The sequence below is a fragment of the Girardinichthys multiradiatus genome, chromosome 5 (genome assembly GCF_021462225.1).
Source record: "Girardinichthys multiradiatus isolate DD_20200921_A chromosome 5, DD_fGirMul_XY1, whole genome shotgun sequence".
Taxonomy (NCBI): Eukaryota; Metazoa; Chordata; class Actinopteri; order Cyprinodontiformes; family Goodeidae; genus Girardinichthys; species Girardinichthys multiradiatus.
Genome location: NC_061798.1, coordinates 4,037,916 through 4,064,555, shown reverse-complemented (window position 1 = coordinate 4,064,555; position 26,640 = coordinate 4,037,916). Strand labels below are relative to the sequence as shown.

At 42.1% G+C, this 26,640-nt stretch overlaps 1 protein-coding gene and 1 long non-coding RNA gene across 3 annotated transcripts; one reads left to right on the top strand and one right to left on the bottom strand.

Moving 5' to 3' along the window:
• The first annotated feature begins 499 nt into the window (after window positions 1-499).
• Window positions 500-23,982, top strand: asb5b (ankyrin repeat and SOCS box containing 5b). Of its 2 annotated transcripts, XM_047366052.1 has the most exons (8): window positions 500-517; window positions 979-1,123; window positions 16,969-17,048; window positions 18,268-18,375; window positions 18,442-18,595; window positions 20,967-21,101; window positions 22,557-22,748; window positions 22,842-23,982. In XM_047366052.1, exons 2-8 carry the CDS (start codon window positions 1,033-1,035, stop codon window positions 22,967-22,969), a joined length of 888 nt encoding a protein of 295 aa, XP_047222008.1. In that variant the 5' UTR covers window positions 500-517; window positions 979-1,032; the 3' UTR covers window positions 22,970-23,982. The 2 variants fall into 2 exon arrangements, with proteins under 2 accessions (XP_047222008.1, XP_047222007.1); XM_047366051.1 differs by lacking the exon at window positions 500-517 and having other exon boundaries at window positions 895-1,123.
• Window positions 9,395-10,313, bottom strand: LOC124868613. The gene is made up of 2 exons (XR_007038352.1): window positions 9,553-10,313; window positions 9,395-9,454 (listed from the first exon to the last, which is right to left on the bottom strand). It is a non-coding gene; the product is annotated as an uncharacterized LOC124868613 (long non-coding RNA).
• Window positions 23,983-26,640: the final 2,658 nt, after the last annotated feature.

Here is a 26,640-nt window from a genome sequence, read left to right as displayed (position 1 = left end):
TCAGTTAGTGTGCAATGAATCTAAAATATATGAATGTTAAATTTTCATCATTACATTATAGAAAATAATGAACTTTATCACAATATGCTAATTTTTTGAGAAGAACCTGTATTTCATAGTCCCCTCATTCGTGTTGTATGCACCATATTTAACCCTGTTAATATGACTTCCTTGATATTTTACCCTGTGTTGCCCTGCGATGGACTGGCGACCTGTCCAGGGTGTACCCTGCCTCTCCCCGTAGACTGCTGGAGATTCTTTGGGCACCAGCTTCCTCGTGACCCACTATGGAATAACCGGTATAAAAGATGAATGAATGAATAAATTATATTTTACAAACTAGAAGGCAACGCAGCTCTATACGTATAGCAGCTACTATTTATGCACACTAGAGTTCATGGTGCTTCCCATTAAAAGACCTAAGTTAAAATAAAACTTTGTTTTTTTCCATTAACACATCAATAAACGACTGGCAGGCAGGCAGTGGATCACCTTCCTGATTGACCGGCAGCAGCAGGTGAGGCTGGAAAGCATCTTCTCCCACACAAGAACCATGCACAGATTTGGCAAAATAAAGCTAATTCTAGTTCTGATAAATTCTACAAATAATTATTACTCTGTGATTAAATTATATAATTGGTAAAATGACTTACTTAGGACATGCCATTTAAGTTTAGACAAGACTTGACTTACTTGTTACTTGCAAAACAATGACTTGGTTCCACCTTTGCTAGATACTAATGCACACAACAGGTCAGATTTGAAAAAAATCCTGAAAACCCTTTAACTATCATTTTCATTTCTTTTAAAAAACTTTTATGCGTTTACACTTGAGGCGTTCTTGTGTTATCTTGTGACCTTGCAAAATAATCTTATCCTGCGATCCACCAATAACAAGACATTTCAGCTAATGAGGACGTTTTGAGGCCCTGGCTCCTCCCCCTCGCTGTGACTCGCGCTGTGCTGTTTTGACTGCAGCACGTGAGTCCCAGCCGCGGTACATGGAGTTCCGGTAGGAGCAGCTGAGGGAAGATGTCCAGGAAAAGAACCGCAGAGTCGGTGTCCGAACCCAGTAACACCCCGGAGAAGAAGCGGCCCTGCTGGGGCATTCTGATCAGCCAAGGTCGGTACTATGCAGCGCTTTTTAATATGGAAGAGCCCTGTATGAAGACTCAAAGGGTCCAAAAACATATAGAAAGACTAAGTGCAGAGCAACATGTTAAACTTGTGATACTGGGCATCCTCTATATATAATGGCAAAATGAGATCTGATGGCGCAAGCCTAAATACCTCCTACAGCTGGCCATGATCCAAAGACAACACGGTGGTTACGTCTGGATTTAACTGTAGAATATAGGAATAAAATGGATGAAACTGCTTTTTATGTTAGGCTAGGTGCATTATGTGTTATCCTCTCGGCTAAATTGAGCAATTTACTGGGTTACTATAATAAATATCCTTTATATTGTTCTCTAACTTACAACCCTAATATTTTAAATATAGTAATAATATAGTAATTACAGCATAACACTGAGAGAACGTGTTTGCAAAACCTGTACATTTTTGTCCAATAGATTTAAAAGCAAAACAATGTTTACTTCAGAACTAAGTCAGACAGACCACAGCCATGGTTCTCAAACTATGGTACAAGTACCAGAGTTGGTATTCAGGGGAATTTCTGGTGTCAATTATTTACAAAATAAATATGACACTGAACCTGGAACAAGTGCAGGTGGCTATTTATGCTGGCTTCCATTTATGAACTTGGATCATGGAATGACGTTACACATTTAAACTTTACCTTTTAGTTTTAAGTCAGACATAGCATCAGATTGAAAGTAAATAATGCAGATTGGCATTCAGAATTTGAAATTTTGTAGCAACCTGTTTACCAAGGGAGGATGTACAGGTCCTTCTCAAAATATTAGCATATTGTGATAAAGTTCATTATTTTCCATAATGTCATGATGAAAATTTAACATTCATATATTTTAGATTCATTGCACAATAACTGAAATATTTCAGGTCTTTTATTGTCTTAATACGGATGATTTTGGCATACAGCTCATGAAAACCCAAAATTCCTATCTCACAAAATTAGCATATTTCATCCGACCAATAAAAGAAAAGTGTTTTTAATACAAAAAACATCAACCTTCAAATAATCATGTACAGTTATGCACTCAATACTTGGTCGGGAATCCTTTTGCAGAAATGACTGCTTCAATGCGGCGTGGCATGGAGGCAATCAGCCTGTGGCACTGCTGAGGTCTTATGGAGGCCCAGGATGCTTCGATAGCGGCCTTTAGCTCATCCAGAGTGTTGGGTCTTGAGTCTCTCAACGTTCTCTTCACAATATCCCACAGATTCTCTATGGGGTTCAGGTCAGGAGAGTTGGCAGGCCAATTGAGCACAGTGATACCATGGTCAGTAAACCATTTACCAGTGGTTTTGGCACTGTGAGCAGGTGCCAGGTCGTGCTGAAAAATGAAATCTTCATCTCCATAAAGCTTTTCAGCAGATAGAAGCATGAAGTGCTCCAAAATCTCCTGATAGCTAGCTGCATTGACCTTGCCCTTGATAAAACACAGTGGACCAACACCAGCAGCTGACACGGCACCCCAGACCATCACTGACTGTGGGTACTTGACACTGGACTTCTGGCATTTTGGCATTTCCTTCTCCCCAGTCTTCCTCCAGACTCTGGCACCTTGATTTCCGAATGACATGCAGAATTTGCTTTCATCCGAAAAAAGTACTTTGGACCACTGAGCAACAGTCCAGTGCTGCTTCTCTGTAGCCCAGGTCTGGGGAATGCGGCACCTGTAGCCCATTTCCTGCACACGCCTGTGCACGGTGGCTCTGGATGTTTCTACTTCAGACTCAGTCCACTGCTTCCGCAGGTCCCCCAAGGTCTGGAATCGGCCCTTCTCCACAATCTTCCTCAGGGTCCGGTCACCTCTTCTCGTGCAGCGTTTTCTGCCACACTTTTTCCTTCCCACAGACTTCCCACTGAGGTGCCTTGATACAGCACTCTGGGAACAGCCTATTCGTTCAGAAATGTCTTTCTGTGTCTTACCCTCTTGCTTGAGGGTGTCAATAGTGGCCTTCTGGACAGCAGTCAGGTCGGCAGTCTTACCCATGATTGGGGTTTTGAGTGATGAACCAGGCTGGGAGTTTTAAAGGCCTCAGGAATCTTTTGCAGGTGTTTAGAGTTAACTCGTTGATTCAGATGATTAGGTTCATAGCTCGTTTAGAGACCCTTTTAATGATATGCTAATTTTGTGAGATAGGAATTTTGGGTTTTCATGAGCTGTATGCCAAAATCATCCGTATTAAGACAATAAAAGACCTGAAATATTTCAGTTAGTGTGCAATGAATCTAAAATATATGAATGTTAAATTTTCATCATGACATTATGGAAAATAATGAACTTTATCACAATATGCTAATTTTTTGAGAAGGACCTGTACTGTGCGTGTAAGATTTAACTAGCTGTGAATTGCAACTGTTTAAACTGTTTCTACTGCAGCTATAAGTAATTTTTTTTTATTGCATGGTAGTTGTATTGGATTTTGAGATCAGGATTAGTAACAAACCTTTATGCCTGGAATACTTGTATCAGAGGACTTTTCTATTCATTTTTATATCTTCAAATGGTTACATTTTTACTTCTGATATAAAGCACATAATTAAAATGCATCACTCAACCAAACACGGAGTACTAAACCATAAGAAACTTTACTTTTCTATCTTATTTAGTTTTTTAGGACAAAACACAAAGAACTTAAAATGTCCACACCCTAAATGCCAATCAGTGTGGTAGTATTTGTGTTCACTGAAGTGGTTCTTTTTTTTGTTTGAAATGTACATTTTTATTGAAACTTTTGTGAATCAGACAAAACAACATCGTAATGCTTACAATACTATGATATATTTTACATTATATTAATAATTACAAACTCCAAACACCACTTCTCAGGTTGTACATCCTGTAGCAGAACGCCAGCTAGTGAAGGGAGACCAGATACAGTCACACTGAAGCTTTTACAGTAGATGTCAGGATGTGCAACATTTTGGACTTTGTGTTTTGTTTACTGTTACTACAGGTTTCTTGTTCATGGTTTTGTATTCGTGTTTTCTGTTTTTCCTACAGTTCTAGTTTTCTTCTGCCTCCCAGTGTGTTCTCCTCTGCTTCATTCTTAGTTTTATTCTATCAGTGTTGGTTTGAGTTTGTTTACTTTGTAGACAGGGTTTCCTTATGGTCTCTGTTTTACTAAGTTCTTAGGTTGTTGTGTTCCCTCCAGTTTCTCAGTTTCCTTCAGTTCATGTTTATCCTTGATTCTTACGATTTATTTTTATCTTGGTTTTTAGTTTCATTTAGGTCTGCTTACTGTCTTGTCTTTAGTCCCTTTCCTCATGTTTTGGTTTCATTAGGTTCACCTGCTCCCTCTGCCTCCTTGTCTCACCTGTTCTTAGTTTCTTTTGATTACCTGCCTTTGTTCTCCCTCTGTATATTAGTTGGTTTTGTTTCATTGCTCTTTGCTGGTTCTTCGTCGCTCTCAGTTGCTGCCCTCGTTCATGCCATGTTCCTGCAGTGTCGCAGCTTCGTAAGTTTTTTTTGGATTCTGGTTCTGTGTTGTACCTGCAGTGATTTCGTTACGTTTCTGATCCTTTAAATAAAATCAGGATTCATTTAAGATGCTGCTTCCAAGCTCTTGTCTGCACTTCGGTCCACCCCAAAACCCTATCATGACAGCAGGAACCAGCCAAACGGACCAAGCAGACAGAGCTACAGAGTTAAAAGGATGGATAGAACAGCAGGATGAGACACTGTGCACTTTGTATGGGGAGGAGGTGGAGATTTTTCCTTCGCCTCTGTTGCTGGAAGAGATGGAGGAGTGTTTTTGTGAGACCGACTGGGCTGCTATGAGCCGGGTTGGAACCGCTCCTCCCCAGCCCACGCCTCCTCCAAGCGATGGCGCTCTCACCACAAGCATTCCACCACAGCAGCAGCGCCTGAGCTCGTTAAGCCCACAGCAGCCTCGACTCAGCTCTCGGCTGCAGCAGCTCCTGCCGAGCTCGTCACGCCCACAGCAGCTCCGCCTCAGCTCACGCTCGCTGAGCCTCCAGCAGAGCCATCCTCACTTCTGCCAGCCGCAGCAAGGTTTCCAGCTGGGTTTTCCTCCTGCCCGGGACGACGTCCTCGCCGGAGGGCAGCCGCCACTGGGAAGGTTCGGGTGGACGCCTCCTATGCTTCCACGGAGGGTCCACCCGCCACGGCTTCCTCGCAGCTGTTTTCTCCGGCGTGGGTCCATTCCGGACCGGAGACGCCACAGTCGGAGCTCATGAGGCAGCGGGTCATGGGCTTCGCTGAGTACCTGAGGATCTTCCCTGAGGATTTGGACTCTGTGCACCTCATTCTGGAGGCGGAGTTCCTGGGAAGGGGGTGGCTTGATGCTCCAGCACCACTCTCAGCTGGAGGTCCCTTCGCACCCCTTCTTGAGGCCGTGAGTGCTGTCGCCGGGTCTTCAGAGCCACAGCCGGCTGTCGCCGGGTCTTCAGAGCCACAGCCGGCTGCCGCCGGGTCTTCAGAGCCACAGCCGGCCACCGCCGGGTCTTCAGAACCTCATTGTGTCCCGGAGGAGCCTGTGGGCGGGCTGCCTTCACTTCCTCGCCTGATTCCGGAGGGGCCCGTGGGCGGGCTCCCTCCACTTCCAGGTCCTGAGCACCTTCTCAGTTTTCTCTGGGGGGTGCTCACAGAACTCAACGATGACACACAGCCTGTCTCCAGGGGGAGGTACTGGAGGTGCTGCTTCCAAGCTCTTGTCTGCGCTTCGGTCCACCCCAAAACCCTATTGTGACAGTAGGATAAGTTACTTTCTCATAAGAAGCCAATTCAACCATTGTCATCAACCACTCCTTGTAATGAAAGGGTTATTTTGCCACCAATATTTCAACATAATACGTTTAGCAGTGTTAGCAGCCAAAATAATCCATATTTTCTTTTGTCGTCGTCAATTTTCGCTTATCCGGGACCGGATCACTGCGGCAGCAGACTAAGCAGAGACATCTGAAACAGATGCCTGAGCCACCTCAACTGGGTCCTCTCGATGTGGAGGAGCAGCGGCTCTACTCCGAGCTCCTCATTTCAGCCGCTTGTATCCAGGATCTCGTTCTTTCGGTCATGACCCAAAGTTCATGGACATAGGTGAGGGTAGGAGATGTAGACCGACTGGTAAATCGACAGCTTCGCTTTTCAGCTCAGCTCTCTTCACCACAACAGACCTGCACAGCGTCTTCATTACTGCAGTGCCCGTCGGTCGATCTCCCACTCCATTCTCCCCTCACTCTTGAACCAGACCCCAAAAGACTTGAACTCCTCCACTTGAGGCAGGAGCTCACTCCATTTATACACACCTGTTCTGTTTACACATCACGGAAACATTTCTCAGATCATGTCTTGTTGTTCGGTTCATGTCACCTGTTCATCATGCCAAGCCTGTCTTGCCAACCTGTCCATGTCTGTTTTTGCCATCACCTCCTGTGAGTGAGTTTTTTGTTATTAAATATCTTTTGCACTTACCGTCATGCTGCCAGCTAGTCTGCATTTGCGGTCCTACGTTGCTCAAGTTTTAACACTATATAAATAAAGTGAATTGAAACTGAATTGAAGAAGACTCGCAGGAGACTGGTTACATGACTTACTTCTGGCACAAGTAGCACAGGCCTGAACAAACTCCTTCACATCTTTGTGCATAGATGGCCACCAAAACCTTCTTTGAACTAATGCTATAGCTCTACTAACACCAGGATGGGCAGAAACGTTTGCTGTGTATAGCCAATCGATTATTCTGGGACGTACTTTAGATGGGACATAGATGCGGTTAGGCGGTCCATTGCCGGGGTCAGGTTCCTGTTGTCGAGCCTTTAGTACAGTATCCTCAATCTCCCATTTGAGTGTGCCACCCGTCCAACTGGGCAGTAGGATGGTCGCAGGTTCCTTCACCGAATTGTCTGTGGCAAACTGTCTGGAGAGGACATCCAGCTTAGTATTTTTAGGTCCGGGTCTGATAGAAATGCATAAATTAAAACGAGAGAAAAATAAGGACCAGCGAGACTGGCATGGGTTAAGTCTTTTAGCTGAACGTACCTTTCCATCCTCAAGAAAGTGATCGAAGACTGTGGAAACTCACACTTCTCAGCTTTTACAAACAGGCAATTCTCCAGAAGACGCTGAAGAACTTGGCAAACGTGTTTGCGATGCTCCTGAATGTCCTTTGAGTAAATCAGAATGTCATCCAAGTATACAAAAACAAAAATGTTCAAAAATTCTCTGAGAACGTCGGTGACTAAGGCTTGAAACACAGCAGGAGCATTACATAGTCCAAAAGGCATGACCAAATACTCAAAATGGCCCAACAGCGTCTTGAAAGCCGTCTTCCACTCATCCCCCTGGCAAATCCTGACCAAATGGTATGCATTACGAAGATCTAACTTGGAGAAAACGGTGGCACCATAAACGGGTTTGAAAGCAGAAGTGATGAGGGGAAGTGGGTACTTATTTTTAACGGTTATCTGATTTAAGCCCCTATAATCAATGCAGGGACGTAACAAACCATCCTTCTTCCCTACAAAGAAAAAACCCACCCCAAGTGGTGAGGAGGAAGGCCGAATAATACCTCCAGATAAAGAGTCATTTATGTAATCTTCCATAGATTTCTGCTCAGGACGTGAGATGTTATAGAGTCTGCTAGAGGGCAGAGGTGCAACGGGAAGAAGGTTGATTGCACAATCATAGGGTCTGTGAGGTGGTAGGGATAGGGCCTTATTCTTACTAAATACTCCCTTAAGGTCATGGTACTCAAGGGGCACATGAGTCACATCAATTACTTCATCCTCTTTGTTGGGCAGACTAGGTGAAAAAGCAGATTGGAGACAAGATGAATGGCAATTAGTGGACCAGGACTCAATGCGACACTCAGACCAGTCTAGATGTGGATTATGTTCTTGCAGCCAGGGGAAACCTAAAACTAATGAGCCTTGGGACACACAAAAAAAGACATCATCTCCCTATGATTGCCAGACAATAAAAGGTCAACTGGTTTGGTTCCTTATCTGCTGTAACCTCTTACCATCTAGAGCTAGAACTGAACGTGGGGATTCAAGTAGTTCCACTTCTATACCTGCCTGATTTACCAACTCAGAATCTATAAGGTTCTGTTTGCAGCCAGAATCAATAAGAGCAGATAAGGTCATAGTATGCTGGTTCACTATGAGAGTAGCAGGTAAACTGCATCTGGGGGATTTACAAATCTGAGCGTGGTCCACCAACCCCCCCTTCAAAGCCGGTGGACCCTGTCTTTTAATGGCCAGGGGCGGACAGGATAAGTTGCTACGAAGTGATCTGAAGAACCACAGTAAAAACACTGCTTGGATACTGTGCGTTTCTGTCTCTCTTCAAAAGAGAGACATGTGCATCCCACCAGCATGGGCTCAGGTTCAGAAACTGGTTGCTGAGGTGAAGCCTTGACATAGGTTGGAGAATTACTCTTCAGCTGGGGGTTGTAATTTAACCTGTCTGCTAAGGCTCTCCTCTCTCTTATTCTGTTGTCAACTCGGGTTGCTAAAGAAATAACCTCATCTAAGGTAGGGGGTTCATCAATTATAGTTAATTCAACCTTTAGTGAATCATCCAAGGCATGCAAAAAGGTAGTTTTCAAAGCTTCATTATTCCAGCCTGAAGGGGCTGCTAACGTATGAAATTCGATAGAAAACTCTGTAATGGGTCTGTGACGTTGCTTTAAGGCCCTCAACTGTCAACCAGTACTAGGCTTGTCTAATACAGGGGAAAAAGTCTTCTTAAACTCTTTAACAAAATTATCAAAAGTACAACCAAATTCCCTGCAATCAGGAAACCGGGCTTCAGCCCACTGTAAAGCTTTGCCAGTCAGTAATCCAATAACATACGACATTTTTACGTCATCATGGGGAAAAGAGCGGGGGGATCGGTTGAAAACCAAAGAACACTGAAGCAAAAATCCCCCACAATTGCCCACCTCACCAGAAAACTTATCCGGATTAGGGGAAGTGACATCAGGAGAATGAAGTAACTGTTGGGATACCGGAAATGCAGTAGCGCCATCTGCAGGTGTGGTGGATGGAGTACCTAGGGTTTGTTGTAAAATGGAGGCAATCTGTTCTAGCTGTTGATTAGTCTGGCATTGTTGCTCTGAAAGGGAACGGAGAGAGGAATCATTAAAGTGGATCTGGTTAGCTTGTTCAGAGAGAGTTCTACAGTGTGCTTCTGCTGGGTCTTGTTGGCCAGAGTGTTCTGTCATTTTATTTGCAATAGATCTGACCCACATACAGAGAACAGTCCGGAGAACAGAATGAGTAAAAGGTTGTTTATTTGGAAGATGATAATCAGAAACATAATGGTCGAAAATCTCACTGTATGGAGAGAGGGGAAGAGGTTGAGTGAATACAGGGAAATGGAAAGTAAACAAAACTAAGAACAATAAACTAAAATGATTGTGAGTTCGGCTTACTAGGTAGCTGTGGTCAGGACACCAGGAGTAGAGAGATTCAGGATCCAGGTTTAATGAAGGTGAGTCCATAGAAGGTTTCTTGGGTGCTGTTCTGTGTGAGCTCGGAGCAGACAGGAATGAGTTTGGTGTGCAGATGCTTACGTTGGAGGGTGGACAGGTTACGCTTACGGCTTGGTCCAGGAGACGATGGGAGCAGGAAACTGCCAGCTTGATGTGAATCCAAACGAAGACAGGAGATAGGATATGAAATTCACAGAGCATAGATAGGCTTGATCATCCAGAGTAACTTCCAGAGACATAGTCAGTACACAGTGACATAGATCCAAAGCTTAGGCTTTCTAAATCTGCAAAAGGAGCAAAGTTACAAGAAGTTGAAGAATGAAGCATAAACTTAGTGTTTGGCTTGAGCTTGTACCACTGGTGGCAAACACTTTGGCATTGAAGTGCTGGCAGCCTCCTGCTTAAGTACTCCTCAGAGTAATCAGTGGAAATAAGTCGCACCTGTCACCCAGCACACCTGAGAGCTCCTGCACCGTCTGAAAATGAGCACATGTAGCAAGCACAAAAACACAAACACAACCCAGATCCTGACAGCCCTACGTAATTTACACCATACTGACTTTGCAGTTGCAAATATAGGGTGGCTAAGTTTGTGGTTGGGATCAAATATCTTCATCCAAGGAGACATAACACCATTTGCCTTTGCCTCTATTTGAAACCAAACGGGCTTGCCTGGTATGCTGGGCAACCATGTTCTCAGCTGTTTCACATCTACTGCCCAGTAAAACCATTTAAACTTAGATCATCAAGTTAAAAGCACTTTGAGTCACAAAACTCATTTAAAAAAATTATCTGTTCAATAACAAACTACACATACATTTGATTGAAGCAGACAAAATAGTCAGACATTTGTAGAAGAGTGCTCTGTAAATCATTGTAGATCCAAAACTTATAAAAGGTCTGTTATGAAAGTGTTATTAAAAGACAAACATAACATTACCTCATGTTTTGGGTTGATTGTTTTCTTTTTTGGACGAGAAGATTTTTTTCAAGTCTAAGTTTAGCAATGAGAATATGACATAGGTCACCCTTCTAAAGAGCTTGCTGTATTAATCAGTGGGGGAGGGGCATCCAAGTGAGTTAGAGTTACTGGATGTTTATGGTTCTATTAACTACAGGTCCTTCTCAAAATATTAGCATATTGTGATAAAGTTCATTATTTTCCATAATGTCATGAAGAAAATTTAACATTCATATATTTTAGATTCATTGCACACTAACTGAAATATTTCAGGTCTTTTATTGTCTTAATACAGATGATTTTGGCATACAGCTCATGAAAACCCAAAATTCCTATCTCACAAAATTAGCATATCATTAAAAGGGTCTCTAAACGAGCTATGAACCTAATCATCTGAATCAACGAGTTAACTCTAAACACCTGCAAAAGATTCCTGAGGCCTTTAAAACTCCCATCCTGGTTCATCACTCAAAACCCCCATCATGGGTAAGACTGCCGACTTGACTGCTGTCCAGAAGGCCACTATTGACACCCTCAAGCAAGAGGGTAAGACACAGAAAGAAATTTCTGAACGAATAGGCTGTTCCCAAGAGTGCTGTATCAAGGCACCTCAGTGGGAAGTCTGTGGGAAGGAAAAAGTGTGGCAGAAAACGCTGCACAACGAGAAGAGGTGACCGGACCCTGAGGAAGATTGTGGAGAAGGGCCGATTCCAGACCTTGGGGGACCTGCGGAAGCAGTGGACTGAGTCTGGAGTAGAAACATCTAGAGCCACCGTGCACAGGCGTGTGCAGGAAATGGGCTACAGGTGCCGCATTCCCCAGGTCAAGCCACTTTTGAACCAGAAACAGCGGCAGAAGCACCTGACCTGGGCTACAGAGAAGCAGCACTGGACTGTTGCTCAGTGGTCCAAAGTACTTTTTTCGGATGAAAGCAAATTCTGCATGTCATTCGGAAATCAAGGTGCCAGAGTCTGGACAGGGCAGGGTCAATGCAGCTAACTATCAGAAGATTTTGGAGCACTTCATGCTTCCATCTGCTGAAAAGCTTTATGGAGATGAAGATTTAATTTTTCAGCACGGCCTGGCACCTGCTCACAGTGCCAAAACCACTGGTAAATGGTTTACTGACCATGGTATCACTGTGCTCAATTGGCCTGCCAACTCTCCTGACCTGAACCCCATAGAGAATCTGTGGGATATTGTGAAGAGAACGTTGAGAGACTCAAGACCCAACACTCTGGATGAGCTAAAGGCCGCTATCGAAGCATCCTGGGCCTCCATAAGACCTCAGCAGTGCCACAGGCTGATTGCCTCCATGCCACGCCGCATTGAAGCAGTCATTTCTGCAAAAGGATTCCCGACCAAGTATTGAGTGCATAACTGTACATGATTATTTGAAGGTTGACGTTTTTTGTATTAAAAACACTTTTCTTTTATTGGTCGGATGAAATATGCTAATTTTGTGAGATAGGAATTTTGGGTTTTCATGAGCTGTATGCCAAAATCATCCGTATTAAGACAATAAAAGACCTGAAATATTTCAGTTAGTGTGCAATGAATCTAAAATATATGAATGTTAAATTTTCATCATGACATTATGGAAAATAATGAACTTTATCACAATATGCTAATATTTTGAGAAGGACCTGTACAAAATTAAGATGAATCCAGAAGCCTGGTTAATAAATTAGACCATTTTTGTTGTATCTAAAAAAAATTATTTTAACAAGAGTTTATTTGTGTGTGAAAATTCCACCTTCAAAAAAAGTGTCCATCTGCATCAACCAATTGTGCTTGCCAGATTTGCTCCATTCTAGAATTGTGGCCGAGGGCCACACAAAATCATTCAGAGGGCCACAAATGGCCCCCGGGCTGCACTTTGGACACCCCTAAGCTAGACAGATTGTGCAAAGATGAAAAGTCAAAGATCTCTCTCTTTATGCTCCAATCCTTGTGAAAGGTGGGGTGCTAATAATTATATATTTTTTTATGTGGTATTTTCCCCCACTTTCTGCATGTGCTCACATTAAAGCTCTGGTTTTTCTAAATTCCCAGTGTGAGGCTATGCTGCCGCAATAAAGGATGACTTTATTTTATGGCTTTTAAAACATTGTTACCAGGGTTCGCAACAACTATGTCCACATCTACGTCATTTTCTTATTTCTTTTCACATGGATATTTACAGCAAGATGGAAATTATTTATGGATTTCTTGTAGAAGTTGATGAAAATCTAAAGGAAGTTTATTGTTCAGCACAGGGCATCATTGATATACTCCCGGTTGGAAGTTGACCGATATGTTATGCTGATAATACTCAGCTTTATTTATCCATACATCTTGATGAGCCCAACCAGTTAGATAGACTACGGGCATGTCTTGAAGACATATAATCTTGCATGACTTTAAATCTTCTTCTAAATTCAGACAAGACGAGAGTAAATATAGAGCAGTATAAGATGCAAGAGCAATACAACAGTGCAGGTGATCATTGTGCAAGTAAAGCAGGAGTCCAAGCTGAGCGTTAATGTAACGCACAGAGTTGCAGGTTACAGGTGTCCTGTCAGCAAAAAAAGGGGTGGGGGGAGTGTCTGGGTGGTTTCCGGGCTTTGTTAACCAGGCTGGTGGCAGATGGGAAAAACTGTTCTTGTGGCGTGAGGTTTTGGACCGTATGGACCGCAGCCTCCTGCCAGAGGGGAGAGTCTCAAAGAGTCTGTGACCGGAGTGGGAGGGATCAGCCAGAATCTTCCCTGCCCGCTTCAGGGTCCTGGAGGTGTACAGTTCCTGGAGCGACAGTAGACTGCAGCCAATCACCTTCTCAGCAGACTGAATGACATGCTGCAGCCTGCCCTTATCCTTGGCTGTAGCAGCGGCGTACCAGATGGTGATGGAGGAGGTGAGGATGGACTCAATGATGGCTGTGTAGAAGTGCACCATCATAGCCTTTGGCAGGTTGAATTTCTTCAGCTGCCGCAGGAAGAACATCCTCTGCTGGGCTTTCTTGATGAGGGAGCTGATGTTTGGCTCCCACTTGAGATCCTGGGAGATGATGGTTCCCAGGAAGCGGAAAGATTCCACAGTGTCAATTGTGGAGTCACAGAGGGTGATGGGGGCGGGTGGGGCCGGGTTCTGCCGGAAGTCCACAACCATCTCCACTGTCTTTAGAGCACTGAACTCAAGGTTGTTCTGGCTGCATCAGTCCAACATATGGTCCACCTCCCATCTGTACGCGGACTTGTCACCATCAGAGATGAGTCCGATCAGAGTGGTGTCGTCTGCAAACTTCAGAAGCTTGACAGACTGGTGACTGGAGGTGCAGCTGTTGGTGTACAGGGAGAAGAGCAGAGGAGAGAGAACACAGCCTTGGGGGGAACCGGTGCTGATGGTCAGGGAGTCAGAGACATGCTTCCCCAGCCTCACGCGCTGCTTCCTGTCAGACCACAAGTCAGTGATCCACCTGCAGGTGGAGTCAGGCACACTCAGCTGGGAGAGCTTCTCCTGTAGCAGAACTGGGACGATGGTGTTGAAGGCAGAGCTGAAATCCACAAACAGGATCCTGGCGTAGGTTCCTGTGGAGTCCAGGTGCCGGAGTATGAAGTGAAGGGCTATGTTGACTGCATCGTCTACAGACCTGTTGGCTCTATAGGCAAACTGCAGGTGGTCCAAGAGGGGGTCGGTGATATCTTAGGTGTGAGAGCACAAGGCGCTCAAAGGACTTCATTACCACAGAGGTCAGGGCGACGGTTCTGAAGTCATTAAGCCCTGTGGTCTTTGGCTTCTTGGGAACAGGGATGATGGTGGAGGACTTGAAGCAGGATGGCATATGACATGTCTCCAGTGAGGTGTTAAAAATGTCTGTAAAGACTGGAGACAGCTGATCAGCGCAGTGCTTCAGGCTGGCTGGTGAGACTGAATCCGGTCCAGCAGCTTTCCGGGGGTTCTGTCTCCTGAAGAGTTTGTTGATGTCCCTCTCCTGGATGGAAAGAGCCGTCCTCGGCGTTGGTAGGGGGCTGGTGGGGGGGAACTTCAGGGTGGGGGTTGGAGGTGCCAAGGCCCCTCTTGAGGTTGGGGAGGTGGGGGTGGTGGATTGTGGCTGCAGCTATTGGGGGGCGTCGTGGGGGATGGTTGCAGGACTGTCCCATATTAAATCCCAGGTTTCTAGGATTTCCTTCTTTCACCTCTGGAATATTACCAAAATTAGAAATATTCTGTCCAGGAGTGACGGTAAAAAACTAGTCCATGGATTTGTTACTTCAAGGCTGGACTGGAATTTAAAATTCTCCTTCTCACAAATAAAGCTCTTAATGATCTAGCTCCATCATACATCAGAGATCTGATTGTTCCATATATTCCTAACAGAGCACTTTGTTCTCAGACTGCAGGTTTACTGGTGGTTCCTAGAGTCTCTAGAAGTAGAATGGGAGGCAGATCCTTTAGTTATCAAGCTCCTCTCCTGTGGAACCAGCTCCCAGTTTTAGTCTGTGAGGCAGACACCCTGTCTACTTTTAAGGCTAGGCTTAAAACTTTCATTTTTGATAAAGCTTAAAGTTAGAGTGGCTTAGATCATCCTAAGCTATTTATGGAGCTATAGGGTTAGACTGCTGGGGGACATAATTACCATTTTCACTCTGCTACATTCTCATACTACTCTCCAATTTTGCGTTATTTCCTGTTATTTTACCTTTAAACTTTATGTTCTCTCCCAGTTTTTTACCCTTTAAGGAGCCACACCTGGTCTGGCTCTGTGTTTAGCTGTGGTTCCTTCCTGGTGGGGGACATGGGCCAAGCCGCTGCTGCCTGCAACTTAATGCTCACTTTATACAGATGATACACTTGTATGGGGGAAATTTACTGCCAAACATCAATAGCACATATTTTCAATTTGAGAGCAGGATTACATTCTGCTTGCACTCAAAGCTAGTAATGCTTGCATTCAGAACTTCTACTTTCTTTCAAATATACTCTGTTCTCTCTCAAATCTTTGTTTCTGCACTCTGATCTAATGTTTCTTGCATAGATAATTTCTCCTCCTGCTTGCTTCATCCTCCATGCGCGCAAACCTGCTCTCTGCTCGGGTCAAAACTGCTCGCAAATTCTTTTTGCTTTATCTCAGATTAAAGTTGTATCATCTTCTAGCAATCATGTCAGGCAATAGAATGACAGTGTGCAACTGGTAGGTCACAGGCTTATTTGGGGTGCGCTTGTTTCCTTCTACTGAGCGTACCTGTGTTGCTACTTCCCTGACACAGGTCATAGGAGCAAAATCTGGAAGTGTTTCTATGCATCCAGTGTGCGTCGCAATTTTGTGAAATAGGTCAATCTACTTCAATGGATAGCTCAACTCAGCAAAATATAATGACAATGGATACCGTAATTCAAACTATCCTGAAGTAAGTGATTTTAAACATTCAGTAGTTGCGTCTGTTTCTATCAACATAAACAACATTAAAATAAAATATGGCAATCAAACACATCTTTTCAGTGGAAGACATATTTAAGAATTGCATTGTAAATTTGCTAATTTAATTTAATTTCCCTTTGGGATTACCGTAATAAAGTATTTTTGAATTGAATTTGAATTGAATTGAATAATTCATCTAGTATATCAAAGATAAAGTTAATGATTTACAATATCACTGTTATAACTATTTCCAGTAAAATGGTGACAAAGCTAACCTTACCTTTCAAGGGTTTGGTCCTTGTTGGGTTAAATTAAACAGTTTTTTTACTTATTGGGATAGCTATTTATGGTATCTGAATCATACATTTTATAAATAAATGCTTATTCTTCATTTTCCATAATTTAAGTGCTTCACAAGAAAATAACGATAATGTTATACTTTCTACCATTGTTACAGACTCTGCTGAGGCGTCAAATTCTGGAGCAATTGCTGAGCCAAATGCAAAAGGTTCTCAATCATCAATTGTAGCAACACAGGCAGAGTCAGTAGAAGGAAACAAGCGCACCCCAACTAAGCCTGTGATGTAGCATTTGCACACTGTCATTCTATTGGCTGACATGGTTGCTAGGAGATGATATGACTTTAATCTGAGAGAGAGCAAAAATAATTTGCGAGCATGGAAGAAACTTGAGAGCGCAGTAGTTAGGATTAATTGAAATCCGCATAGTTAGAATTAATTGGAATGTATCTACCTGACTTTAAATCTGTATGATTCGATTGAATTGACTTTGTAAAGTGCCTTGAAATGAATTGTGAATTGGCGTTATATAAATAAACTGAATTGAATTGAATCTGGGTTTCTCGAAGGTTAGTGCCAACATTTAAATATTCTGACTGCTGATGGACAGTTGTTTCAATCTGAATACAGACTGCACGTTGATGTTGTGAATTTTAAGAATAACTTGTGTCTCTGTTTGGGGGATTGTTTGCTTCCAGGGTCCTGGGCAGATCGCTCTCCACTCCATGACGCAGCCTCTCAGGGTCGCCTGCTGGTCCTGCGCAGGCTATTGGCTGAGGTAAGACCATCACACACGCTGAGATCATCTTAAACCAAAGGAAATGGGCCAATACTCTTATTGTAAATATCTCATTAAGATGCGACACAGGGGAAAAGCTCTAAGTGACCTACTTTAATCTAGGATGTGAAAGTTTCATGTATAATCTTTAATACTGAATAGCTCACCATCATCATTAGCCTACAGTCTCAGTTGGCTGTTAATGCAACAGTATCAAAGTAAAAAGATCCTTCTGTCCTTAACATTATGTGGACATAGTTATGTTTTAATTGCCCCCTAGTGCTAAAAAGGGTTTTGTAAACTTTTTGAGTTTTAACAGTTGTTTCTGATTTGACCACACTAATAAATGTGTATTTGCCTTTTATGGACCAAATAAATATATGTTTTCTGTCTTTCTATTGTTATATAGAATCTCTTTTTTTGGAGATGTTTAATATTTGTTTTAAAAAATGAGGTGCATCTCTCAGGGTTTATTTTAATTTCCAAATTAGGTAATAATGGAGAAACCAGGTAGTACTGATCTGTATAGCTACATTACAGTTCAAAAGGTTTGAGTCACACCTTGTTCCTTATGCTTTACTACCCCGCTTCATGGTCGAGGCGATAACTGGAATATTGATCTGGTCAAATGCAAAACTTTTGAAAAGCAGTCAAATAAATTCATTGACATCAGAACAGCTGACACTGATTAATAACCCCCTCTGCTACTTAACTGACCAGTGGACTCTTATAAGATGTGATAGATAACGACCCCTGATAAAACTAAAACATCTATGCGGATCTGCCTGCTGGTAGCTAGTATTCACTGAAGTCACTTATGACTGAATGGATTATAAAATCTTGGTGGTTACGTAAACTATCCCTCAGATGGTTATGCATTATATAGAAATGAGTGAAACACTCTCTGAACAGAAAACAAGTAAACACAAGAATCTACTAAAAGGCAAAGAACTCAAAGACCACAAAACCCAAACCAAAGTCTAAGGGATTATGACACAAGAAAGAAAAATTCTAATAGATTTTAGCAAAGAACTGTGACAGATTATCCACTGAGGGATAATGCTGGTCTCAGGTCCTGTTAGGTGTTTGTGGGATATTTGCCTATTTCCTAAAGACATGACTTCTGGATACTGTTGGGCTGCTGGAGATTTTGTTTTAGGCCTAAAATGTCTTGCTTTGTGATCTTTGTGAAACATCCTGATCCTGTGTTCATTTGCAGGGATATCTTGCAAACACCAACACCATCAACCACGTGACGCCTCTCCATGAAGCTTGTCTGTCAGGACACGTGGCATGTGTTAGGGCGTTATTAAGTGTTGGAGCTAATGTAAGTACCCTCCTTCTGATACTTTAAGTTTCATATCCTGGTAATTAATTGTACATGTTCCTGCAGGTAAATGCTGCCACTATCGATGGCGTCACTCCTCTGTACAACTGCTGTGCCTCAGGGAGTATTGGCTGTATGGAACTGCTGCTGCAGAATGGAGCGCACATGCACACACGACATGCACATTTCCCTTCCCCTTTGCACGAAGCCTGCAGGAGAGGTAAACACACTCATCAGGAACCTTGTATGAACTACAGCAGCTTTCTAATAGACCAGTACAACCAGCTGTATTCCCATTTTAAGCACATCCTTTGGACTGATTTAGATTATGGTGTTTTTTCTCGACATTTAAGATTAGAATATCACAAGGCCAATATGAAACAAATTTAATTCAGAAATGTGGCCTTAATGAAACATATGTTTAATACCTGCTTGAAGGTTGTTTTTTTATAAAGGTACTTTTAATCTGACAAACCAGCCTCATCAGAATCATATTCTTGTTTACTGAATCTGACTGCACTATGCTCATTTTTCTTCTTCTGTTAGCTTCTGCTCAATATAGGAGTTTATGGAGTCATGCAAACAACTAGAGTACTTCAGTCATTTATTCACCAATTTATCTGGAATCCTTTGCTGAACATGACAGTAGAATCTGGCGCTGCCTGTTGGCCAGTCTGGATGCAGCAGCATGTCATTTAACAGTTCCAAACCTCTTATCAGGGATTTACAGGAAGTATTTTTTCTGTAGCAGCTTGTGGTTAGGTAAGTCCTATATGTGGAAATATAAAAGTATAATAACTGTATATGCTGTATATGGTAACAGATAAAGTGGAACTCCATTTGTGCTACTGCAGCTTACAAGATGTAAGCACAGACTGCTTCATCAGCCAACATCAGCAATATGTGAATTGTTTTTTTTTTTCAATAAGGTCCGTCATTATTTACTATTTGTTAGTCTATAATATCAGAGTATCTCTCTTGTTTTGTTAGTGTTTTTATCACTACATGATTGTATTTAATTAGTTAATAGTTTGTCTTATGCGTGGAGGGGCGGGGCAGGGCGGTGCGGGGCGGGGCAGGGCAGGGCGGGGCAGGGCAGGGCGGGGCAAGGCAGGGCTGACTTGCCCTGCTAACTCACCGTAACTAGTGCCGACTGATTCAAACATTTTCCCGCTGTGGAATCGGGGTAGAGTCGGGCAAATAATCATGTGGTGTGTTCCAAGCTTTAGTCAATTCACCACTCTAGTATTATTACAAAGCAGCTGATGCACAGAACACAGAATTCTGCAAAACATACAGCGTCTGGTTAAAGGCAGCTCTGTGTGTAAAATACATTTTTAAGCGGACATTTCTTTTCACAGACAAATATTTTATCATCACAATATCAGGTTGTGCAACATCAATATTGCACAGGACTGTCTGGAAAGGGGCCAGAGCCACAGAAGGAAGCATCTGAGGAAGGCCACCATAGTACGCCAAAGACCGGACACCCCGCCGACCCCACATCTAAACCCCCAGCATGCTGGCCACTCACACTCCTGCACGACATACTCTGCCGCACACTGTCCGGCCAAGACCCCCCCAAGGGATCCAAGGAAATTCAAGCGATCCGGAGAGAGCCTAAAAGCCAGTCCCGGCGCCAATTCACCCCCAGCCCCAATCTCAATAAGAAGGTCTTTCTCCCGGCCTTTAACCCCAGACAGCAACAGCGAACGGCGGTGTGGAAAGACCCCAAACCCACCTCCACCCGCTCAACTGTGGTGTTGATGCATGTTGTTGAATGAGAAAAAGTGTCTGCCATGCCCCCCCCATACCCCAGCCTTCCAAAAATAAAGCCCCCCCTCGCGAAAGTGCACCCCCATGAAAAATAGACCCACAGCATCCAAACCCGAGAACACATACCCGACACCCATACCCTAGCTAGAAGTAGCCCCGGCGGAAAATCCACACTGAAGCCCACAAAAGGCAGAGAGCCCACAGAGCCAAAACCCACAGAGAAGCCGAGACCAGTCCACCCTGAGATCAACCCTGACCAGCCCGCCCACCCAAAGCATGCAGACCCCTCCCTGACCCCTCCCTTTCCCCCAGACAGAATCGGAACCGACGTCAGAAACCAAGGGCCACCAAAGCCCCACCCCAATAAAGTATTTCTGAATTGAATTGAATTCTTCTCTGACCTCTAACATCAGCATGGTAATTTTGTTTAAACAACTCCCTCTCAGTCAATATCATCTCTTTTCTAACCATTCTCTGCAAATCCAAGAGATTGTTGTGTGTCAACATCCTAGTAGATACTCAGTTTCTGAAATATGCAGACCAGACCTTGTGGCACCAAAATCACTAGAATGTCTAACAGTGTAATAGGGAAAACAAGCAGCTGATATAAGGGGACACCAGTGAAAGTCTGTTTTTAAGTTCCTTCATGGCAGAGTCAAATCCCAGACACAGCACAAAGGCCCTGACTGTCAGTGCTTATCTACAGAGGAAGGTCACAAAGTAGTTAGAATGAATTCAAAGCACAACAGATCCAAGCTGTGCTCTATTTAAGTGATGTTTCTGAATGTTTCATCATTGTTTCATCTTGTGTGAAGGTAACAGCCAGTGTGTGGAGTCCCTTCTTTTTCATGGAGCAGATCCAGACTATCAAGTCCCCCACTTGGGCTCTCCTCTCTATGTGAGCTGTCTACACCAACACATGGCCTGCTCAAAGATTTTGTTGGACAGAGGTGTGTGTCTTTACTATCGTACATCCTAAGGTTGTTTTTTATGAGAGCTTTCCAATCAGCTACATATACCATGTTTTCATGTAAAATTTCATCTGTTTCTGAAAGTGGCTTCTGCACAATGCATTTTTATAATAGTTTTGTACATTATTTTTGCATCAGACTGTTAGAGCAAATAATCAATCATCAGCCATCCTTTTCTGAGCAGTGTTTAGGACATGCCTTTTTTTCAACAACATAAGTAGCATTTAATTAAGAATTAAAATCCCATTTATCCATCTTCTGAACATGTTGAATAAAGCTTAATAAAACAGCTATTTTGGACTCAAAAATTCACTTCATACAAATGCATCAGAGGCATACATACATACATACTCTCTTATTGAAAATAGATACCTCTGAGTCTTTCACTCAGTAACAGTTTGCACATTAGTGTTGCTGTCCATGTGACCTAGTAGCACCTATGTTAGGACCCAGCTCATCTAGCAAAAAGGAAAAGTAACATTAAACAAAATGTAGGTGTTTTTTAAAATAAAAAGTGATTTATTGTTTTGTCTTTTTCAGGCTTTAACAAAAGGAGAACAAACGGAGAGTACTAGAACTAGTATAAACTATTATCAGTTGTGCTACAAATCAAAGTCAGCAGAACATTTTGTCAAAGTTTTCTCACCATCACATTCCTCTCCCCGATGATTACCAGGGTGATGTATACCACAGATTAAGACAGAAATTGTGACAAGGTGTGAGCCAAAAACACTGATTGCTGTAAACATTTAAAAACTGTGGTGACATTTGTGCGTGAAGCTGCGAGATGGATGATTTGGCCTTGCTAGAAGATAATGCAAATGGGAGAATTAGGAGGGAACCTGTTTTTAGGGATCACCAGGATTTCCTGTCCCATGATGATGACTGGCTAATATGCCGATTGGGACTCCCTAGAGCATTGCTCTTGGATCTATGTGCTGAACTGGGTCCAGTATTGAAAGACCGACCTGCTGGACCATGCCAACCATGCTTAATTACAGGTGTTAACCACTCTGGGGCTTCTGGCCACCGGCTCTTATCAGAACAAATTAGGCGACAGGAATGTGTTTCACATAATCAATTAATTATTAATGCCACTTTTAAAAACAACTTAATTCTGTGAAATTATTCACAGGTCTGGAATATCACAGCCAGCACTAATCGCACTGCTGTCCTTGAATTGAATTAATAATATGACCAATTTACTGGTGACCAGGAAACACCAGTAAATCATACTGCTAAATAGCAAATATAATTGTTATCGCATAGCTTCAACTCAGACAATATGAGGCTAAAAAAAGACACAGGGTATTAAGACTCATCATCTTACAACCTATGAACACTGTCTTTAGTTTTTGGCACTACTGACAAATACATGGTACTGTTGTAGTGTCATTTATTTTGTCCTCTTCCCCATACCTCTCTCTTATCCAGGAGCCAGTGTTAATGCAGGCAGAGGAGGTGAAAGCCCTCTGCATGCAGCTGCCAGACAGGACTGTGCAGATCTGGTGTCAGTTTTACTCGACCATGGAGCTGAAGCCAAGCTCAGAGATGGCAACGGCCAGCGGCCAGTAGATCTTGCACCCCCTGGTGGAAAGACACATCAGCTGCTTGTGACATTTGAAGGTACACCTGAACTGTTAGGAGTGATTTTAATCAAACTTACATGAAAGTACATGGATGGTCACATTAAGAAGAACCTGCTCTGTTTGTCTCTAGTGTCACCGAGAAGTCTCTGCCAGCTGTGTCGTCTCCGGATCAGGAATGTGATTGGGCGAGCCAGATTTAAGCAGCTTCCTCTCCTCCCTCTTCCTTCACTTCTCACTCAATATTTGGAACACATATAGAGCAACGTCACATAGGCTGCATGCCCACACCAGCATGTTACCTTCTATACTATTCAGTCTTGGTGTAGTGAAAACACGTAGTATTTCCTGCAAACATATCACCATGGCTTCAACTGGATAAAGGAACTACAGTACTCACTGAAGATGCACATCATACTCCCACTTATGATGTACTAACTTTGTATTCCCGTAACCAACTAGAGCCATTTTTTTGTTGGAAAATATTTTCAGATTGGATAACCACAATATCTGTACCTCAGTGTTATTCAGGAATATTTTTTTATTTTGTGAATGTCAGAAAGCTTCTCTGATTGGAGCTAATTTCCAATATGCATTTGTTCATACATGCTAATGAAAAGCTATTAGATAATTTCTCTTAGTGAGGTGCTCAGCTGTAACATCACAAGATTGATACGTTACTATTTGATTGGATGCAATGAACCACTATTTATTTATTATTTTAGAAAGCAAACTGATTTGCACAATAAGATTATGTAAATCCTACAGTGTATATTGTTGATTGTGGCAGCTTTTAAACAGGACTGCAAAGTTAACCAATAATTACTGTTTTATTGCATAATGGTTGGCTGTTTGATTCCAGTGTTGAACTTTGGAACAATATTACAACTATTATTCTCCATAGTAGAGAACATGCTGAGTTATCAGATTATATTTAACACACAGGGGCGTTTTTATCCAGGTGGAATGAAAACAGTGATGAAAATGATCACTATCAGTCCACAAATGTTAGTGTACCAGCATATGGAAGCTGAATCATAAGGAGGTGGACGTACAACGGAGCAGAAAGGAATGCTGTTTGAGGGGCGGATGATTTGTTCTTCTGAACTGTGCCTCAAAATGTAAGTGATGCTGTGCTGTTAAAGTTTTCCATTAATACTGTTCCTTGTTCTACTTCTACCTCTTCTGGTAGATGACTGAGGAGATCCTAAAGTGAGGATGTGAAAGAATAAAAAACCTTAACAGGCAATAAAGCAGGTGTAAAAAATTCAAAATGTCTTCCCTTTCTGTTATTTTTATTGCAGGTCTGGCAAATTCATCAGATAGATGGAAGAATAAACTACAAGGGACATAACACTGAATTAACACCAAGGAGATAATTACCAGACAATAAACTTTATAAGAACATAAGAAAGTTAACAAATTATATTAAAGTCATATACGATCTACACGTCATATAAGTTCTAAAGTTTACACATCCAAATATAATAAAATTATTTGGTCTTTGTCAGGTTCAAAATGTATTTAAATCTACTCTCTAATCTAAGTGTCTGAAAACAAGACTTTTCACTTAGGCCATAAAGGTAAATCAAAGATAAATAATATTAAAGAAATGTACATCAAATCAAAATACCTACTTCTGATCTAATCTGATAGTTTAACAAATAAAATAAAATAAGCCACAAGTAAAAACAGGCTAAAAAGGTATGTTTTTTAATTGCTTTTAAATAAAAAATTTATTTCTTCAATTTTTAGAACCTCTTGGCTGCCCTAAAGGCAGCTTTTTTTGTGGCTTGTTCTTGTTATCTCAGTTTTGGAATTTGTGGATTCCTTGAATTTTCAGTTTCAGTGAAGGTTAAAGTTTACTTATTTCAAATCATCCTTTATTACTTTATGCCTGCCAGCATTTGGTTGCTTCTCCAACACTGCTCGATAAGACGTGTGCTTTGGTATCCATGCAGAGCGAGTGAAGAGCTCTACAGGTCCTTCTCAAAATATTAGCATATTGTGATAAAGTTAATTATTTTTCATGATTTAATGATTTCATTTCTGCAAAAGGATTCCCGACCAAGTATTGAGTGGATAACTGTACATGATTATTTGATGGTTGACGTTTTTTGTATTAAAAACACTTTTCTTTTATTGGTCGGATGAAATATGCTAATTTTGTGAGATAGGAATTTTGGGTTTTCATGAGCTGTATGCCAAAATCATCCGTTTTAAGACAATAAAAGACCTGAAATATTTCAGTTAGTGTGCAATGAATCTAAAATATATGAATGTTAAATTTTCATCATTACATTATAAAAAATAATGAACTTTATCACAATATGCTAATATTTTGAGAAGGACCTGTAGATTTGGTCCAGGGATCACGGTGAGAACTAACAGGCATTGCCGCACAATCAATTTCCCTCTGCTTTCATCCTCAGCCTGGAATGTGAGCAGCTCACATTAGGATTCTTCATGAATACAGGCCCTGTGATTATGGTGCTTAGCTCAAACATAAGCCACATCCCGAGACTCAGATAGAACACTAGCCAGCTTCTTCTAAAGGCACAATGAAATAAGGACAGATGACCAGGCCAGAGAAATCCAGCAGACCTGTTTTATGTCAAACAATTAGGTATGCGTTAGCACAATAAGCCTGGGTGGACCAGGAACTGGGGAGTTTCATTTTGTTGATGATTTCCTTTTGTCAATGTTCTTTAGATGCACCGCATGCACAACGTCAGAAGTACACCTGAGCAAACAAAAGCAGACAATTTGCAGAAGAACTACTTGGTCAGTTTCCATTACTAACAATTGTTCAATGCTTCTTTGTAAATTGTTTACTGTCCATGTATCACACGCTTTGGTGTGATGCAGAATGTAAAACAAGCAATCTCTTCACACATTTACAAACCATAAAGCAAAATGTATAAGTCATCATGATCTTTATGCTAATCATTTAAAAATATAATTGTGTTGGTTTTTGCTCTAATTCAGCTAATTAGATTAGAAAGCCCTTAGAAAGACCTTTTTAATGATACATTATATCTATTGACAAGTACAGAAAGAGGAACAACACATAATAAAATAAATCTCGTATTAAGTTAGAACTTTCTTGTACACTCATTGGTTAAAACAATCCCTGCTTTCTAATGAGTGGTGTAGAGAATAAAGATTAAGGAACACAGGTCTAACATACTCCTGTTTGTACATACAGGTCCTTCTCAAAATATTAGCATATTGTGATAAAGTTCATTATTTTCCATAATGTCATGATGAAAATTTAACATTCATTTATTTTAGATTCATTGCACACTAACTGAAATATTTCAGGTCTTTTATTGTCTTAATACGGATGATTTTGGCATACAGCTCATGAAAACCCAAAATTCCTATCTCACAAAATTAGCATATTTCATCCGACCAATAAAAGAAAAGTGTTTTTAATACAAAAAACGTCAACCTTCAAATAATCATGTACAGTTATGCACTCAATACTTGGTCGGGAATCCTTTGGCAGAAATGACTGCTTCAATGCGGCGTGGCATGGAGGCAATCAGCCTGTGGCACTGCTGAGGTCTTATGGAGGCCCAGGATGCTTCGATAGCGGCCTTTAGCTCATCCAGAGAGTTGGGTCTTGAGTCTCTCAACGTTCTCTTCACAATATCCCACAGATTCTCTATGGGGTTCAGGTCAGGAGAGTTGGCAGGCCAATTGAGCACAGTGACACCATGGTCAGTAAACCATTTACCAGTGGTTTTGGCACTGTGAGCAGGTGCCAGGTCGTGCTGAAAAATGAAATCTTCATCTCCATAAAGCTTTTCAGCAGATGGAAGCATGAAGTGCTCCAAAATCTCCTGATAGCTAGCTGCATTGACCCTGCCCTTGATAAAACACAGTGGACCAACACCAGCAGCTGACACGGCACCCCAGACCATCAC

Coding starts and splice junctions, on each gene's coding strand:
- asb5b (XM_047366052.1), top strand. CDS start 1,033: ATGTCCAGGAAAAGAACCGCAGAGTCGGTGTCCGAACCCAGTAACACC. Junction 17,049..18,267: donor TGCGCAGGCTATTGGCTGAG/GTAAGACCATCA, acceptor GTTCATTTGCAG/GGATATCTTGCAAACACCAA. Junction 21,102..22,556: donor AAAGATTTTGTTGGACAGAG/GTGTGTGTCTTT, acceptor TCTCTTATCCAG/GAGCCAGTGTTAATGCAGGC.